General features: G+C 36.5%; 3 protein-coding genes and 1 long non-coding RNA gene across 5 annotated transcripts in view; 3 read left to right on the top strand and 1 right to left on the bottom strand.

Annotated features, from left to right (window-relative positions):
• LOC113474603 overlaps positions 1-6586 on the bottom strand; it is a 7849-nt gene extending 1263 nt beyond the window's left edge. Inside the window, exons 1-2 of one of the 2 annotated variants that reach the window (XR_003396298.1) lie at positions 6495-6577; positions 5411-5508 (exon numbers count right to left, since the gene is read on the bottom strand). This is a non-coding gene — a long non-coding RNA (uncharacterized LOC113474603). Of the gene's footprint in view, positions 1-5410; positions 5509-6494 lie in introns of those variants that run through there. The other variant, XR_003396299.1, reaches the window with a different exon arrangement.
• LOC113474585 lies at positions 3708-7552 on the top strand. The gene is made up of 3 exons (XM_026836307.1): positions 3708-5508; positions 6998-7098; positions 7228-7552. Exons 1-2 carry the CDS (start codon positions 3768-3770, stop codon positions 7060-7062), a joined length of 1806 nt encoding a protein of 601 aa, XP_026692108.1. The 5' UTR covers positions 3708-3767; the 3' UTR covers positions 7063-7098; positions 7228-7552.
• Positions 7553-9246: 1694 nt separating this feature from the next.
• On the top strand, positions 9247-16238 carry LOC113474637 (B-cell lymphoma 3 protein homolog). The gene is made up of 4 exons (XM_026836474.1): positions 9247-9577; positions 10350-10458; positions 13224-13437; positions 16078-16238. The coding sequence occupies exons 1-4, from the start codon at positions 9474-9476 to the stop codon at positions 16236-16238; spliced, it is 588 nt and encodes a 195-aa protein (XP_026692275.1). The 5' UTR covers positions 9247-9473.
• A 56-nt stretch (positions 16239-16294) lies between these two features.
• The window catches only part of LOC100183824, a gene marked incomplete in the record, with an annotated part of 5420 nt that continues 1994 nt past the window's right edge, over positions 16295-19720 (top strand). The window contains 5 exon segments of the mRNA XM_002120087.4: positions 16295-16431; positions 16741-16818; positions 17283-17474; positions 18126-19079; positions 19271-19649. Of these exon segments, the coding sequence (XP_002120123.3) occupies positions 17361-17474; positions 18126-19079; positions 19271-19649 (1447 nt within the window).

Here is a 19720-nt window from a genome sequence, read left to right as displayed (position 1 = left end):
TAAAAGTTATAATCACACCCACTCACACAAATAAACCATAGGTTATAATTAGTTCTATTCTATTTTATCTATTCATTGTGGGTGAGGTCTTTGTTAAGGACCTGGGATTTAGGCCAGATTTGGCCTATTACACCAAACCAACTCCCTAAGTTGTTCATTTAAAATTATTTATTGTTAGCAGTTCATAATATAGTTAGGTGGTGCCCTTCCCCTATTATGTTCTGCGTTTATGTTCTGCCTCACTGATTTTGTCATTTCTTTTCTGTCTGGCCCCCTGTGTTTGACAGTGTTGGTCATTCATCCATAACATGTTAATGTGCTGTGAGGATATGCCAATGCGATATACGATTAACTACAAACTATACAGTTTCTTTTTATTTGACAATAATACATCATTGCTAAACAATCAGATCTGAATATTTTAATAAAACATGTTTTTTTATTAAAGTATTACTTATCTAAAACAATAGATCCTTCATTATTGTGTAATCACAGTCAGATCTAATTGTTTGGCAAGGTATATAAACTGGTACAGAGAAAACAGAGAAAGAAAAGGTAGAATAAAGAAACACAGAACTTCTTTAAAAGTGTACAGTTTGTTAGGCAGTTCATGTTACTTATGTAGACTATTGATGTATAAAAGATATTACACAGTATTTCTAATGTTAAAATGGTGAATAAACACTTCCATGTTTGTATTCTTTGCTGAGCAGTTATGTTGTTACGTGAGTAGCACAGCACATAAAACAAAACCAGTTAATTTTTTTTATTTTTGCAAGAGTTTTACTTTGTTACAAAACTTAATTCATAATATATATTCATCAATTTCGGACTAAATTTTCAGATTTGAACTCGCATATTTAGTGAGTAACTAACAATTACTTTACTTTTTCATTAAACGTGCTAAATCCCAAATATACCTTAAACCTTAATTGAATGATTGCACCCCATGAAGTGTTCCTAACTGAGCAGAGTTTTTAAACTGTCTTTTTAAAAGCGCTAAATTCAAAATGTACATTAAACTTTAATTAATTGATTCCACTTGATGAAATATTTTTAACTAAGCATTGTCTTATAAACAATAGTGTATATAATCGTCTAATTAATTAGTATTTATTGATTATAACTCTTGTGAGTCAAGTAAACTGCCATACATCAGGACCTGTAAATAACACAGTTATTGGTAACTTTTGGCTTTGTCTACATTGCAGTGCAAATATAAATAAAAGGTTTATATAGTAAAAGTCTCCCATATCTCTTATTAAAACAAAATAAATCCCAATTAATTGTTACGCCAGGCGAGGATCGAACTTTGACATTATAATCTGTTTCGACGCTCCAAAACGATTAGGCCACTATTTCCAGTCATTCGATCTATCGAAACAACGGTCATACTGCCTGGGAATTTGGGAGTACACGTGTTAATTAGAAAGGATTTCATACAACGATTGACGCCTGTATTAAACTATTACCATCAGTGAGGACGCAATGAAAGCCTACTCATATAACTTATTATCATTTATCGTAATTGAAACATTATTTTTTGTTAAACATCTTAAGATATAAGTTAAGCCCTAACATTACCTAATTACTTTGTAATTACAGTTTGTCCAAATTCATGAAAACAAACGTTTTTAAGTGGGGACAACACGATTTTGAAATATGGGAGTTGGGTGCTAACGGTATCCCATCTTACCCCACAGTACTATACCATATATATATTTATAGCGAGGAAATTCATAAAATTATGCTATAGAAAGGTTGTGCACGATTTAAATTGTTTGGTATAATTAGATTAGATTACGAGTCGTAGAAACGAAACAGTTTCATTAGCGTTCTATACTCTTGGAAACTAACTTTATTTATATCACAGTAATTTTGTTATTGTGCTACAGTAGACCATGAATTCCCTTAATAAATTGTTCCATAAATACTAAATGGACCATGTAGTAAAGTGTTTAACTGGTTGCTAATCAGAACTTTACCAGGTTAATGAGAGAGCTTTAGCGAGCAGGTGACCTATTAGTCTCCACCTGGCATTTTACTACAGTTTCTTAACGATTTGCAATACGTATTAATTTCGAAGTATCCTACAAAGGAAATAAGTGCGATGTACGAGTTAAATAACCTATATTTTGTTTCATTACTTTTAATGTTGCAGTCGGCAGCGGTGTAAAAAGTGCCTATTTTCGATGCCGCCGGCATCGGCCGGATTTTTTTAAAACTGCCTGCAAAAAAAACGGCCGGCGTGGGAATCCGGAATTTATTTACTTCGCCGGCTGCGTAACATTTTGTTTCGTGTTAACGTATGCGTAAGTTACCTATTCGTGCAGTTCTGACGTAACAAACAGCTTTATATTATCATAAATCCGGCATTTATGCGGAGACAATGGCAATTGTGACGTAACATTACTAGCTATGTCGTAATGCACTTGCGGTATTTGATTGCGCCATAATAGGGATTGTGACTAATGTTATACGTAACAAGACGAACAAATATTTCAACTCGTGTTACAGAATATAAAACACAGACAATCTTAAAGCACTATTAAATTCCCGGTAATTATTATTACAAAGAAAATTCGTTGCAGGTAGAAACTTGTGAGTTTTAAACTGTAGTTGGTAATCGCCGATTAGTTTTATAGTTTTATTAAAGTAGCAATCCTAGTAGAGTATTCCTTGCTTAAACTAGCGTCTATTATTAATTTCAATGTTGACCGGACAAAGTTTGTCGCGACACTTACGCTTGTGTTACACGTGAAAATCGTCGCGGAAAACAGACTTTGATCGGGAAAAGACGAAATATGATTGACACATTTTCATTTAAATTTTTACGCTACGAAGGACCGCGGGAGAAACCGTAAGGCTTATATCCAAAAGCCTCGTACATGGTGAAAGCGGCGCACGAACGCTGGGCTATAGATAGAGATGCAAAATTTGACGTCAGAACACACGCGCCGGGGAAACTGCCGGAAAAATATAAATGCAAACCGGTATCGGCCGGATTTTTATTTTTTACATGCCTGGCAGTCGGTAAAAATGCTTTTAAGAAAATGTAATGAAGTCAATTAGTTTTTAAACAAAGGTAATATAAAATATAGTACTGTAGGGGTAACATGAATACCTTATCGTGTTTTAAACAACTAACAGCGCTATTTTTGAGTCGTGGGGCTACTGTTACATATTTCTGTAAATATTTCTTGTTTACTACCAAATGGGATGTGAAAAGAGAATAAAATCTTGTTCCACCTTACCCCACCCTACTAAAATCTAGTGTCCCATCTTCCCCCACCCAACTATATGCTTACTGGGTTTAACAATGTGAAAGCGAAGTGAATTTACAATATTATATTTAACGTTCTGTTTACTGGTGTTATTGGTACGTGTTTAATTTATTCAAAGACCTGTAGTACTTTCTGATCATTAATTGATCAGCAAACAAAGCCGTATCATATTTACTCTATAACACAGGTTTAATAATTTGTTATTAGACTTTTCTAACAACTTTTATGTTGCGCAATTACAAGTTTAAAAGTCCCATATTGTATCACAAACAATACTGCACCTACAAGTTAAACAATGTTACGTCACACGTGGACGGTATTATGATGTGTTCTACAATCTACTGTCGCAACCCCTACATTTTTATAAAATAAACGCCACTAGTTATAATTATTCAAAAACATGACTTCAGAGTAAATAAATAATCTAGAAAAATCTACTTTACAGAAAGAGGTAAAAAAAAATTTATTACTATTATTTTTGTAATGGAAATACACCATCCAGACAGAAGTGAAAAATGTGAAGAGGAAGCCAGACTTGTTGAACAGTTGAAGCTGGCTTGTGATAAGGACAATAAAGAAGTTGATTTAAAAAAATCATCACAAGCATTTCATGGAATGGCCAAGTTATATGCAGCAAATACTGAACATGAAAAGTTAAACTATATACGCAGTGCTGCACTTTTCAATGCAGCTATTATTCGGGACAAGGGAAATACAGAAATAAAAAAAAATTTGGACAACTTGTGCAGCACTGTTCTTAATGCAGCAAAGGCAAAAATTGAAGATGAAAATTTGGTCCAATTTTCAATAGAAGTGAAGCGGAAACTTGAAAATTACCGAGAAGAATTAAAAAGTGTTGAACTTCTTTTAATACCAGATGATGTAAAAGGAGAAGAACTTGTTGCTTTGCAGAAACAAAAAATAGACAGCGTGAGAAAAATGCAACATGATGTCACCGCAAATTACACTGAGTTAATGAAGTATGTGTCTGACAAATGTGAAAAGATAATGGGGAAGCCACCGTGTAAATACACAGTTGTAGGAATGGGGTCATTAGCTTGTGCCCAGATTACTCTGTATTCTGATTTTGAGCATGTTATTGTTCTGGATGATAAAGTTGGGAACATGAAAAAAAAGAAAAGAAAGAAGGTTATGGGATACTTCAGGTGGTTTACCACTATCTTTCACATTATTGTCATCAACCTCGGAGAAACCATAATTCCTGCAGTCGCAATTCCAACACTAAACGGTGAGAAGGAAAACTGGTTTTATGATGGCATGTTTCCCAGAGGAGTCTGCTTCGATAGCATGCTGCCACAGACCAGCAAAATGCCTCTTGGCAGGCAACAGCAAACTAAAAACAAGCCTTGGAAAACAGAATTAATTAAGCCAGTAGCGGAAATGGTAAAATACTTGGACAGTGAAGTCGATTTGAATGAAGGATATCATCTTGCTGATATTTTGTCCAAAACTTGCTACGTAGCTGGTGATCAATCTTTGTATAAAGATTTTAAACAAAGAGCAAACTTAATTGTTGTTGCAAATGACATAACTAGTGACTTCGTAAAAGTGAAAAAACAGGTAGAAGAGGATCTACTAAACTTCAGTATACGTGACGAAATCATAGAATCTAGATTTAATGTCAAAAAAAATAATATAAAACGTCTGATATACAGAAATGCCACTTTATTCATAATAGCTCTCGGCAGATTTCATTACATCCAAAAATCCTCTTGCTTTGATATATTGGATGAATTAAAAGAGATTGGAATTTTCAATGAACAAATCACACACCAATTAAAGTTTATGGTGGCTGTGGCATTGGAGATAAGATTGAAAATGTACATGAAGTATGAAAAGCAAGAAGATAGTATTTCTGACATTTCTGTTAAAGATTTTGAAGGAGTATTTTTGAATTTAAAAGATCTAGTTGGCAAAACAAGTTTGATTGAATTTACTAATACTGTAGTACTGCTTACTAAGTTCTTGAAAGATCATGATTTCAGCTTATTTGATAGTAAAGTAGAAAACCTGAGATCCAAAATGCATACATTCGTTATGTGGCAAATGAAGCAAGAATTTGTAACTGAATGCCAAATATTTATAGAAGATACAACAGAGCTTCATTTTGAAACTGCAATGTTGTTAATTGCTATGCCATCAAATTTTGCGATGCCCGACCTTGTTCGGAAGATTGGAAGAAAAGCATTGAAGTATTGTAAATCTGAAGATGAAACTTTTGTTATTATGGCACATGCATTTTACACACTCATACGCATTTGTGAAATAAGCAATAAGGAAAAGAATTTAAAAAATCTGTTGCTTGACTGTATTGGCCGAAGCAGTTTCATTTGTAGAAAAAAAGATGAAAAACAATTTATAAACTGCTGGATAGCTATGTATAAGTTTGCTTCTGGTTTACAAATATCTGGGAATCATGAATCAGCTCTTGCTGTGTCGAATAGTTTATTAAAGCTGTGTCATTTGAATGCAAACTATACAAGCAATCAGATGTGTTTTAGAAATTTACATTCAAGGGTTGTAACTATGTTGAGTTTACAACATTTCAAAGAAGCTTTGACAGCATTACATAAAATCCCCTCATTTCAAGGTAGAGACTTCAAATATTATCAACCTCTAAATTATTTTTTACTTGCAATATGTCACTTCGGTTTAAAAAACTTTCTTGATTCATTTTTATGGAATTTCCATGGTGTACAAGAAATTATTGCAACTGGTATGAAAGTATCTCATGAAATGTCTGTTAACACTATAGTTACTTTTCATTTTCTAAAGTGCTTTATGTTGGAAGAACAAAATGAGATGTTTGATGCAGAGTGGTGTGGATGTTGTAGGCGTATGTGTGATAATGCTCTAGAACTTTTAGGATAAACAACTTTATGAAATGGGGCTAAAACGGTGACTTGTCAGAAGTAGTGCATTTAAAACAGTCTTTATAATACTCAGAACTCTTACGTTGTATTTTATAAATATTAAAAAAATTATTATTAACAAATTTAAATACTTGTTTAGATTTTTAAAGCTTTTGCGAGTTTATCCTACTAAATATTTCAATTTCTTAAATTTGTTCGATTTTGCCTTAAAGCATCTAATTGGATTTCCTATCTAAATTTAGTGTTTCTACCACTACATTTTCCAATTGTGTTTTTTTATGTAGTGTATAATTACAAATACAATAGATGGTAGTACCTTGGTGTGTTGGTAGGGTTGACAGCAGGGAGTGACAGAGATTAAGGAAGACACAAAGTTTCATACCATGCTTATGAATGTATCATTAGTTCAGATAATTTAAACACCAGCTCCAAAATGTAAAATTGGCTTTAAAAACCTTCCCAGAGCAGTTCTTTGCAACTTGTATGGTAACATAATGAAACAACTTGTATGATAACATAATAGTGCAACTGTTTCCATAAATGTGTAGAAACACTTTTGTTGGTTTAAATTTTATAACCTTTCAAAACTAATAAGTTAATTCAAAATAAGTTAAAGTGTTTTACACTGCTGTATTTATAATTGTTACAAATTTAGATTAAATGTAGTTTGCAACCTAAATTATCTGTATGCTTAGTATGTGGAGTTTGTGTATGCTTAGTTTGTGGAGTTTTAATCAACCAAATTAATACACAACCAAATTAATTAGGTTACTAACCAATACATGCTATATTCAATACAATTGTAATATAAAGTAGTACCTTGGTGTGTTGACTGCAGGGAGCTGCAGAGATCAAGGAAGACACAAAGTTTCCTTGATAGTTGATCAGCTTGTATGAATCCCTCTGAAAGGTCCTCATTTCTGTCAAAAAATATAATACCAAATTTATGAGCATAATACTTTTTAAACAATTAAATACATGTTTAAATCTCAGCTCCTCAACAAAAGCTTACCACACATAGAAAAAATACATATCGATAAAGCAATCAGCTACAAACTAGTATTCTTGGGAACTTGTATTCTTGTAAGACACGAGATTTATGAAAACATAGTTTAGCGCCGTGGCACACTGTTTAGCGCGCCTGTCTCTAATCTAGAGGAGATGGGTTCAAGGCTCGTCGCTGTTATTATTGTGGGTGTATGTGTTCTTGGGCAAAACACTAACGACAAATGCTTCAAGTCGCTTGTTTATAATGAGTTCTCCCATTTGCCAGCCATACTAAAATAAACAACTTATGACCCACCACGGCCTACTAGAGATACGGCCTGATAATTCACATTTTACGTTTGAAATTAGAAGGCCTATTATACGTCACAACCATCATTATTATCCCATTGTTCTTCATATTTTATTATACGTCACAACCATCATTATTATCCCATTGTCCTTCATATTTTAAATACACTTTATACAACGTTGGTACGAAACAATGAACGATTTAAAATGTCCTACCCAAAACGCTAAAACGCAAGTGGGGCAGTTGCTAAAACGTATTATAAAAAAACGCAAGTTTTAACGTCTCAAAATACTTAGTTGATTTCAAGTAAAACCATAAAAAGTGGTGTTATATTAACAATAGTGCTAAAAAAATTCTTGTACGCATAGGAATAAAAAGGCATAAGCTTTTTCTAGTTTTGCACTAGAAAAGAGTAAAAAAGGTTGGCTTGTGTGACGGTTTCCTACCATGCGGGACGAGAAAATAGTATGAAAAGGTGTCCCATCTTCCCCCATCCTACTATATTTGTTCCAACTGATACATTTGTACCGGGCGCTTTTTGCCATACTAATAATACAATAGCCCATTCTTCATCTTTTTGGGTGATTTTTTAAGGTGGAAATTTTAAAGCGACATGGGAATTAAAACAGCTTCTAAATTTTATTTTTAAATCTAATTTTATTTGATTTATTTAGGGAACTTGTTTGGAGAAGCCGTCGTGGGATTTTCTCCTTATTATCTGCCAAGCAAAATTGTATGTCGTCATGACTACGCTGTCCTGGAATTTCGGTGGCCTGCAATTATGTAATCGAAACACTTGAGAGAAAGTCTTCAAAAAGATCTGAAAATCGTAAAGTCGCAAACTTGAGCTGGATACCAACGGTTTTTCAAACTGCCCCCAAAAAAGGTCTTCCTCACATTTTTGCCGGATTTTACTCAAGTATATAAGTTATTATTATAAAGTAAATAAAAAAACTAAATTGTGTATTGCGTAGCCTCGACAGAACATTTTTTAGTTAAGTTATGAAATATAGTACTGTGTATGTGGGGTAAGATGGGGCCGCTTTAGCACATCATATTCGAATATCATGATCGTGTTTTAAACAATTAACAACGGTCTATGGAAGTGGCAAGAATACGGTTTAGAATGAAACGAAAATAGAATGAAACGATGTCCCAATTCCACCCACCCTACTATATTCTAATCCGCATTTTTTTCACTGAAAGTATACTAGTCTAAGTTAAGAGACACACGTTTGACGTAAAACGTGATTTGGGACCCATTAACCTTTAAAAAGAGAAAACGCAAAGAAACGGAAATTGAGAAAAGTTTGTTAATTGGCCCATTTGACCGGTTTTTCGGTATTTGTAAATAACCGTTTTGGAAAGTGAGAGAAAATACGTGAGAACGTTATATCAAACGTGTACTATATATTGCCCAAAATGGCACTAACCGACACATCGTGAAGAGATGGCAAGATAAGCGCATACAAAAAAAAACTTCGTGCTCATGACCCTGACCGGCTGCACGAATAAGTTAAAACTTTTGCGCTTCGAGCGAAAAATCCAGGAAGACGCCCATGCTGGCTGGTGTGTTTCCTAAACCAGAGTCAATACCGCACTACATGGCCCGGGGGTGGGACGTTACTATGCGCCCCGCGTTGAGGTACAAGGTCGAGTAAAGCGGGAAAATTATCGGTGCATTTTAAGAGCACAGTTTTAGGTCGATTTATAACCAGTGCGCAAAAGTGCGTAAATCTGTACGCAACAAAGTATTTAATTTTCGAAAAAATGTTTTATTTAAATACTAAAATCAAATGATTCGAATTAAACATACAGAAATAAAAAGACGGTCGTTTAGATTTTAATCAGTTTACTAAAAAGCTCTTTGTTTCGTGCAGGTTTATTTATTTATTTCTTTTTTGGAATGATTAAAACAGAGAATACAGTATCGTGGCACCCTTCGCAAAGTATAGCCCTTTAGAATTAGCGCAACATAATTATAATACGACATCCTCTATGGAAGTTACCGCGACAGAGCAAACGAGGATTGCTCTGAAGGAGAAAGAAAGAAACAGAAAAGAGAAAGTGTGGGCACTGAGCATGGACGCAGATGGAGATACGTAAGTTTTTGATTACAGTGTGGTGGGGAAGTTGGGACACCTTTAGCAGAGAATATCCTGATCGTGTTTTAAACAATTAACAATGGCCTATGGGAGTCTTGAAGATACGATTTTTTTTAAATTTTCTTTGTTAACTACCTAAATGTGACGTGAAAATAGGATAATAAGGTGTCCTATCTTCCCCTACACTACTATATTATTACTGTTTGTTTTTTTTTATTTTCGTATTAAAAACAATACGACGAAAGCTGAATACAGAAGAAAAGAGAGGTAAATAGGCAATAGGCGATAGTAATGAAATATCTCCGCCTGCAACTCACCTAAATAACCATAAAATTTACACCGTTGGTTTTACTGATCTCATTATTTTTCTTGTTTAGTCTCATAACACGTACCATAAAATAAAATAAATAACGCTGCTAATAGGATCCTTTTGATGAAGAGAATAAGCATTCGATGGTGGATACATACTCGGAACGTCTATACATGCGCTTATACTTATAAGGATATATTTTATATATCGTAGTAATTCCCTAACAGCTATTTTTTTCTTATAAAATCTTGGTCTATTTTAAAACAAAGGCAATTCTTAGAATTTGTGTGTTTTACCAGATAACCGTTACGTGGCTGTCACTGCGGACATGCGTGTCTTTGGGAAAGAGATAATATATATATCATTGCCCTCCACGCACATTTATAAGATATATTTATTCATTAATTCTAGTCAACTACGTAGTAAAGTTCGAAAAGTAAATTGCATTATGTTTTGCAGACCGCTACACATCGCAATCGCTCACGAAAATATCGAAGCTGTAGTTACGATTTTGAGCGTGCTGAAGCGAAATGGGATATCCCCCAACATGAGAAACTACTTAGTACAGGTAATTTTGCCCCAAAAATCCTGCCTTGTAAATTTGAAATATCTTTACGAATTATAAATTGTTTAAAAATAAGTTAAATATGTATGAACATGTTTCCCGCTTTTTAAAATGGCGTATATTTGATTGCGCTCGTGTATCGCCTACAAAATTAATCGCGTTTTAACTGAATAAAATGTCCGAATAGATTTTAAAATAGCTTAGCGCCGTTAACTATAGGTATCAATAAATTCACGTATTTAAGTTATGAAAGTACAAAACGTACAACATGCAGCTCGTTGTGCTAGCCCATTGGGGAGGTATCGTTATTCATGAAATGTGTCATCACTATAAATACAGGCTCGTTGCTGCTTCCTTTAGTTTAAATTCCTATTATATCCAAATACGACACGTAAAATTTACAAACAAAATTTACAAACAATACTGCCTTGTGAGGCCTGAGCCACATTGCAGAAGCTATAAAATCAAAATTGATTTGCACAGATTAAAATATGCCAATTTTTTAAAAGTAAACGAATACCTTTCAAATAATTAAATTGCAGTACCCTCACTATTCCCATAAAGCGCGCTAAAAGTGTGTTTTACGATATTATAGGATATTATTTTTCATAAGTTTCATTCATTCATTCATTCATTTGCTAAAGGTGTATTTTTAGATATTATTTGCTAATAGTGTATTTTTTAATATTATGTAATAAACTTACATGGATTTGAAATATTAGTAAACTTGCGCAGCAGTTTAAATAAATAATTATAAATTTTACTGGGTTCTCCCGACCGGTCATTTGAAATAAAGCGACACTGAGTCATTTTTTAATCGAAGTGGCATCGCATATAGTCGACCGCTTTGTGGTCACTGGCTGCCAGCAGGTACAGCCAATCTGGTCACCGCAAAATAGAATCACAGCCGCCGGCAAAAAATCTCATAGGCCTTACCACTGAGTTGATACCCTTCGAAATTTTCAAATTTGACAGAAACTTTTCGCCGCGGGCCCGTTTATAGTTTTGTATTTGCAATGCGTTAAATACAAAAGCCCAAAAGGGCGCAAGTTATTGCTTGTTATACTTCAAACACGACTTCACACATGTTTTAATTGTATTTTTCTAGCGCTTGCCGTATAGTTACGGTAAATGTGGTATAGTAGGGTGGTAGGAATAAACGAGACGCACCTTTTCATTTTATTTTCTCGTCACATTTGATATTAAACAAAGAACATTCAAAGAATTAAAAAGCCGTTTTCTTACGATTCCCATAGGCATAGACTGTTGCTAATTTTTTAAAACACGATCAAGGTGTTTGAATATTATGTGCCATAGGTGTCCCATTTTTTCCCACAGTACTTTATATTTAAATTGACATTTATGTCAAAAAGTTTAACGAATAGGCTACACCTTTATCTTACCATCAATAAAACAATTTACATAACATTTCCAACAGATTTTTAATGGTAACAAATGTAAACGTTTTTCGTATACTAAAAGCAAAATACGCTGGTTTAACTAAGCGCGCAAAAAATGCAGGAAAACCCCCAAAGTCGTTTCACCAATGTCGTTTTGTTTAACCTACGGGTAATTCCCTTTTGGGAATTTCAAAGAGCGTGTGAATTTAGCAACAGCACAACAGGGGAAATTTCTATACTATAAAAGAAGTAGCGAAACGAAGATAGATATAGAAATCCGTTTCTGTCACCAAAGCTCAGGCGGTCTGTGGCCTCACATATATGCCCTATAGCTATTTTCTTGCACTGATTGATATACAGGTGTACTGAGTTCATCGATACATTTTTTGCTTGGAAAACAAAATGTCGAAAACTATGTCAAACCTGGTTACAAGCAAACCATCTAACAACGGATTGTGTATTTCGTAATGATAAAAACCGATGTTTCGACAATTACGCGTGTTGCAAAATTATATTCGTTTTGTAAACAATTTCGATTTTGTAATTCGTAATTGTTGTAATTCTATTTTTTCACACAAACTTTTACCGGTCGATAAACTTTGTTGGTATTATTTGACGGTGCTATTTTTGTACACCAACTAAATTATTTTTTTTAAGCATTCAGGAAATGTGTTCCATTATTTATCTTTGTTACTCGCAAGCAATGGTATTTTCGCCGCCTTGTTGTTTATTTTTGTTCCACTCATTTAACCTCCAAATCCACAAAATACGTTGTATATAATCGTCGACGCTATGCCAACCACGGTTGGTTTAACATACGTGTCGAATTCTCCGAACTGCTGCAGGCAGACGTGAAAGAATTTCCAATTCCATAAAATAAAAATAACAACACTGGAAATGTGTCGCAGACTTAGTTACCAGGCACTACCTTTATATTGTAAATGCTATTTATATCATTATGTATTTGGCTGTCACCGTGGCTAGTAGTTTGGACCCGAAACTCAGGTGTTTGGGACTAGATACTGCTGTGGTCAGCCTTGCAGGGCGTTCGCAGATAAAAATCAAAATCCACAAAGCTATGTATATTAGGGTGGGGAAAGACGGTACACTTTTAGCACATAATATCCAAATATCCTAAGTTTTAAACACTAAACAACGGTCAATGGGAGTCGTGATAATACGGTTTCATAGGTCTTTAAAATGTTCTTTGCTAAATACCAAATGGGACGAGAAAATAGAATGAAAGGGTGTCCCATCCCCCACCCTACTATATTAGACAAATCGTAACTAAAACCCGATGTATGACAAATACCTGTCGTTTTTCTCAAGGGTTAAATAAATACGTTTATTCATTCATACATTTAACAGGCGCCAGTCCACGTGGCCATTATTGTTGATAATCCTGTTTTGGTCGGGTTGCTGATTAAGACCGACCCCAACGTAAGTACGGTCACAGATCGCCATGGCAACAACGGAATCCATCTAGCGGTGAAATACAGTTCAAAGTTGACTCAACACGCCACCTTGCGGATGCTAACACGAGCGTCACGGACCAGGGACGTAGAGGAACGTAACATATATGGTAAATTACTATTTATATTCATTTCTATATATATTCGGATTGGGTAATATATTGGGTAATATATGTATGATGGGACACCTTTAGCACATAAAATACAAAAATCCAGATTGTGTTTTAAACAATTAACAAAAGTCGTTGGGAGTCGTAAAGATATAGTTTTATAATTCTTTGAATGTTCTTTGTTTATAACCAAATGGGACGAAAAGAGGTGTCCCATCTTTCCCCACTTTTACTATACACATGCATGATTCAATGACAGATATATATGAATAAAAAGATATATTGAGGACAAAATCGGCTTATGTGATAATTCTCAAGAGAAGTATGTCTTTTTATGGATGTCCTACTTGTGCTAGACTTTATTTGGCAGACATGCGATAACTCAGTTTCAAAACTGCCTGAATCACGTAATGCAACACTATAACGCGTGCTTTTTGGGTAAATATAGGCGGGTATGGTAAACCCCTGAAATGCGCCGTTTTGTAAAATAGTGACAGGGAAAAATTACAAGCTACAAATAATTCTATATTTTTCTATCTAGTAAAATTACATTACACCAATAACGTGATAAAATATGTGCAGGGTTTAAAATACAATTTTTCTGTCATTTTATAATGAATGTTAGAATGATTTACTGATGTGAAACGCGGCCACTTCCTAAAATAGCGGTTTCAGTATAGTATACTTAAATATACTATGGTTTCAGTTTCGTCTGGTGTCAAAAAAAGCAAAATCTCTAGGAGAATATGATTGTGTGTGATTTATACTGCTGTCTAATCAATCTTTATGAGATTAAAAGGTCGCGCGAACTCGGTAGGTTTTGTAAGCTGAAAGCGCGCTAAGCTAGCCAAGTTCGCAAAGTAGCGTGGAAATTTAGCCGCGAGAAAACGCGGACAAAGACGCAGTCAAATTATCACACAGATTCGGTGACGCACAAACTCGTGCGAGTCTGCATGCAGAAATAGTGTAAAGCGCATTTTGTACGGTCACGAATTTTGACGAAGCTTTCTCGGAAAGCCCTCGCCCCAAACGTACATACCGCATGGCTGTTGAAAATTGCGAGTTTTTGTTTTGAGCGCTGCAATGTAAATCGAATTGCTTCCGATTTTCGCTGGCGAAAGCTGCCTCGTTTTGCCCGCCAGAGAAAACGTTCGAGAAAACTATGAAACTAAAATGCAAGGAAACAGCTGGCTATAGATTAATGATCTAGAGTAGACGTATTGAGCATTGTTTAGGTTAAAAGATCCAAATTATTTGACTAAGGTGTGATATCGTAACAGGTAAAAGTGGTTTGACGTCATATGTATAGGGGGAAAGATAGGACATATTTTCATTGTATTTTCTTGTCCTATTTAGTGGTAAACAAAAAACATTTAAATAATTATAAAACCGTATCCTCGCGATTCTCACAGACCGTTGTTAATTCTTTAAAACAATTAACAACGTGCTGAAGGTGTCTCGTTTTTCCCACCCTACTATATATGTTAAAGTATTCGCTTGCAACCAACAGTGAAGCACGTAAACAGCAATATTACAGTATTATACCCATTGACAAATATAGTTCGAGGTAGCCCGGAGGCAACGCGCGTTTTGACTTTATACCTTCGTTTTCGAATGGCAAGCCAATTCGCCCGCGGTGGGCTCGACTCAAAACCAAGCGGTCGTCTATACTTTAGCGTAGCGCTTGCGCGAACAGACCGAAACTGCGCTTGACCGCAAAGCACACGCGTTCAATTAGTTCCTTCTGGGGATGCGTTATGAGAAGCGTTTTTATCGTTAACGAAACCGGAGTTTTGAAGTTCGGGGGAAGTCGACAGCCTAATCGTGCCAGAGTTTGACAGCCGGCAAATGTAATTTGATAGTAGCTTGGTCGGTTGACAGAATTTTAAATGTCACCGGTGCTGCAATACTCAGACAGGTTTCCAGGTTATTAAAAAATGATTTGTTTTTTTGCTCTGATTAGGTACAGCTACTGCGTATGAACGAATATAGAAACTTGCATTCAAAAACGTCTTTGCTTTATTGAAAGCTAAACCGTTTAAGTATAATATGAGTATGTATGCGCTTTTGTACAGCGGATTTTATAAACACTGTGTTATATACGTGGTCCTTATAAGCAAAGGTAGCCGCAGTCAATTAGAGTTTAACTGCAATGGAAACAAACGTAAAGCGAACCTGTTATACTTGCATAAATTTCAAAGCTTCAAGCAAAGGAAATCGTTATGGATCCGACGGCCTGCGTAAGCTTTAAATAACCCACATATAATTTCTAGGCCCGCAAGCATTTCCGGCTCTGTGACGCGTGTTCCTGAGTCATAACCGAAACTGTAAGAATTGGTAGTACAAGTAAATGGCTGATGTGGCTCGCGCGCTTGCCCCGGGGTGTTATGCTTATAAAATTTCAGCATTTAGCCGGCTGATTCACAAGTCAGGAAAAAGTATGCGGGGGCAGGCGTATTTGTAGGCTATTCCTAATTGCAGAGTGGCATATTTACAGGCAGCTTTGCAGAACATATATAGTACATTTCAATTATATAAGCTTTAGTGTAGAGACGTTTCAGAAAAGGCAACTTTTAAATAGCAAACCGCGTACGCAGCAGTTATGTCATATGAGCGTCAATTTTCTCCTTTACACACTAGGGTTTATATACGATATATATGTGGGTTTAGTTTCGGTGTTCGTATTTTGTTCGTCCGTTCATGTCCACAGCCCTGTGGGTATGCAGTACGAGAAAGTGCATAGCTCGAGGCACACCGATTTTGTGGACACGAACAACGTGTTTGCTGAGATTTTTGAGTGAATTTTAATGATTTCCTGTATTGACCGTTACCATTGTATTGCATGTCCGGTGCTCAGCTCAGCAATAGGAAATTGATAGGAAATTACCTGATTTTGTGTGAACAGGCTTGACTCCGTTACACCTCGCTGCCCAAAGGGACGACGACGTGGCCATAGAAATCTTGTACAAAGCTGGCGCCGACATCAACGCTTTGGTGAGTGGGATTTTTTCCATTGCTGAAAAATTGTAAAGAAATTATAACTAAACTGTTTTTTAGACATTTCGTAAAATACGGTATTGCTTTAGCTAAGAATGATATACGGTGTATGAACGCGCCGATTGTTTTGGCGGATTGCCATTTTCGTATCAGCCCCGGGCAAATCGAGTCTTGAGCTGCATGTATCAGCTGAAAATAACACCACGATTTTTGTACTCAAACACGTGGAGAGAGCACAGATACTAATATATCCGAACAGGCATGAACGCTTTTTGACGTAACTCATTCATTGACTTTTGTTGGCAGGAAAACCGAGGCGGGGTTACTGCGCTTATTCTAGCTGCAAGACAATCGAACGTAAAAGCGGCCAGGAAAATTTTAGAAGTAAGTCATGCGTATGCACCTCTGCAAATTAAAACTAAAATTTAGATTCACAATTATGGATAAGTCACTGCAAGTTTTTTTTACCAATGCGGATGAATTGTATTACTATACTCATGCTGTCGTTGATCGTAATTGATTTTGGACAGTTTAGGATTTTTCTGTACTTTTGGCTTTGCATGTTTTGCGTTAATGAATATTGTTAATAGGTAATTTACCACGATAAATTATAATCATATACTATAACATGCATCTTGTAGTTTTTGATAAAACGCAAACAGTGCATAAGTCAGCAGTTATATATATATAACGTATATTCTTTGTAAAGCGAACAATGCACCAAAAGGCCTCATACGATACGAGTGGCATATTACCATGTAAGGTGCATGCTGACGTTGCTATCATTATAGGAACGCAAACACAAAAGCGTATCTCACGTCACGCCTTTAACTAAATACCCAATACAGCTTGGCGGAAACCCCAATGTGCGTACCAGTTACGGCGAAACTGCAGGACAGGTGTCAAGCGCAAGAGAAGACCGCGCAATGAGTGAGCTGCTGGCATTCTACGAGTCGCCGTACGACACAAAGCGAGAACGCTGTACAAACGAGGGTCCGTTGATCGAATATAAGAAACTGGGCGCCCATTACAGAAGACAGGTACAGGCTGTTTTATATAGTAGGATGGGGGGAGATGGGACACCTGTTCATTCTATTTTCTGTCCAAATTTGGTAGTAAACAAAAACCATTTAAAAAATTATAAAACCGTATCCTCGCAACTCCCATAGACCGTTGTTAATTGTATAAAACACGATCGGGATATTCTGTGCTAAAGGTGTCCCATCTTCCCCACCCTACCATATTACATAAACTGTTCGCCGAATTTTGTAAAACGAAAAACGGTGTTACATGGATACACGAACAGAAAATTCCATATTCCATGTAAGTCGAAAATTGAACAAAGACGCCTCAAGCAGTATGCGCAACTGTTATATATATTGTGTACTTTCCATCTTAAAACCGCACACAGTTCCTTCTGTATGTTTATTGTTAGGAGTTTCCCGTTGTTTATGAGCACTAAACTATCGATTTAAACAAACTAAATCTATTTTTATGCAAAAAATTCACGACTTTTGATTTACGGCCTAAAGGGGTAGGTTGTGGCTGAAGAATTTATGCTTTATGGCCAATTCGTGACCCGTGAGTCAATCGCCTGCAGCCATATTCATGTGATTAGCAAGCTTATCGAAGCGATCTTTTAAAAACACCACCGTTTTTTCTTTAACTAAACCTATTCTTGAAACTTTTAGATTCAAACAACTCGCGTTCCTCCGGAAGTGACGCAGTCTTCGCCATTGTTACGTCACCCAACACAACAAAAGAATGACGCGCCGACGTCACAACACGGTTCGACGGGGTCAACTAACAAAGAACCGTTATTGGTTAAGCGGGAACAAAGTCCTCCAACAAGAAACTCTGGCTTTCCGACGTCACAAAGTCACGTACCATCACCACACAATACGAGCGAAACCGAAAGTGAAAATTTGAAAACACGTTCCCCAAACGAAAATGCCTTGCTTCGTAGTCAGGAAGAATCGCGCCGTCTCGCCATCGCACATAAAGTAATGCAATGGCCTTCTTTTGCGCCTGCTGCAAGCCAGCATGTAAACGGCCGCAGCGGTGTCCGTTTGAGTGACGTTTCTCCACAAGAATACTTGATCGAGTTCCATAAGCGTATGCTGGCAAGCAATCAAGTGATCGCTGACCTACCGAAACCTGTAACCTCATCTGCTGAAACCTCAAACTTGTGTGACGACTTACCGCTGGACTTAAGCAAGAAACCAGCGGAAAATGTGCAGGGAGTTACTAACAAAGCAGTTCGTGTTTTAAGTCGGCCTGAAGCAGAATCGTCTACGTATAAAATTGGAGCAAAAATGGAGTCCATGTCAGAGGTATATGCTGGAACTGTAAGAAACAGAACTGACGAGACACGAGCTTGTCCTCCACCCCCGTACCTCTTGGGAAATCACGTTCTGCAATCAGAGCAAAGCAGGAAAGTAAGTCGTGATGTTTCCGCGCAGGTTGTAACTCAAATGTCGGCGGTTCCTATCGATCGAAAGTGGGCGGTGCCTACTGTCACTAAAAATAGTGCTTCTGGCATGAAGAGGTGGAGTGAGGATGCGAGGCAGAGCGCGAGAATCCCCCTGCAATTCGAACACGCCGTTTGTGGGCGAAGAAACAGTGCGCCTGCTGGTACTAAAAAGGTGAGAGGCGAACAAACCGTAAACACAGTGACCGTATTCTTATATCTTTTTCATAACCAACGGTCTGTCCAAATGCTTTTTCTTAACCAAGTCTCTGTCCAAATGCTTTTTCTTAACCAAGTCTCTGTCCAAATGCTCTTTCATAACCATTAAGGGCCTGTCCCGCATTTTTACCACTTTCATTTTCACAGGATGTACGAAAGAATTTAGATCTGCGTTCTTATACCGGTTGCCTCCCGCCCCACTTTCTACATCTTCTTGAGTCCTCCGGAAATCTTCCGGTGAGGACGCACAACGCTCTGTTGGAAGTCGCAGATGTGTTCCGTCCAACGTCGGATGAAAAATGTCCCAGCTCAACTAAGAGAGCTTGCAAACGACCTATTTATACTCAAATTTCCTCAAACACCAACCATTCACCTCAAAACGACTTACGTGTTACACCTACTAGTATAAGAAGTGCCGATGGTCGAGATCTCGCCTGTCCAGTGACGTCACCAGATCTGACGTCACACGCAGCTACGAAGGAACCAAACGGGTGGGGAAAAGCGGACGTCGAGAGAAAAAATAAAGGTTACAGGTTGTTATACGTTAAATTTCAAACTAAATCGTATACTCAGTATTTCACTTAACCCTTTAAAATG

Source organism: Ciona intestinalis, chromosome 10 (assembly GCF_000224145.3).
Source record: "Ciona intestinalis chromosome 10, KH, whole genome shotgun sequence".
Lineage (NCBI taxonomy): Eukaryota > Metazoa > Chordata > Ascidiacea > Phlebobranchia > Cionidae > Ciona > Ciona intestinalis.
This window is presented reverse-complemented; position numbering and strand designations above follow the sequence as displayed.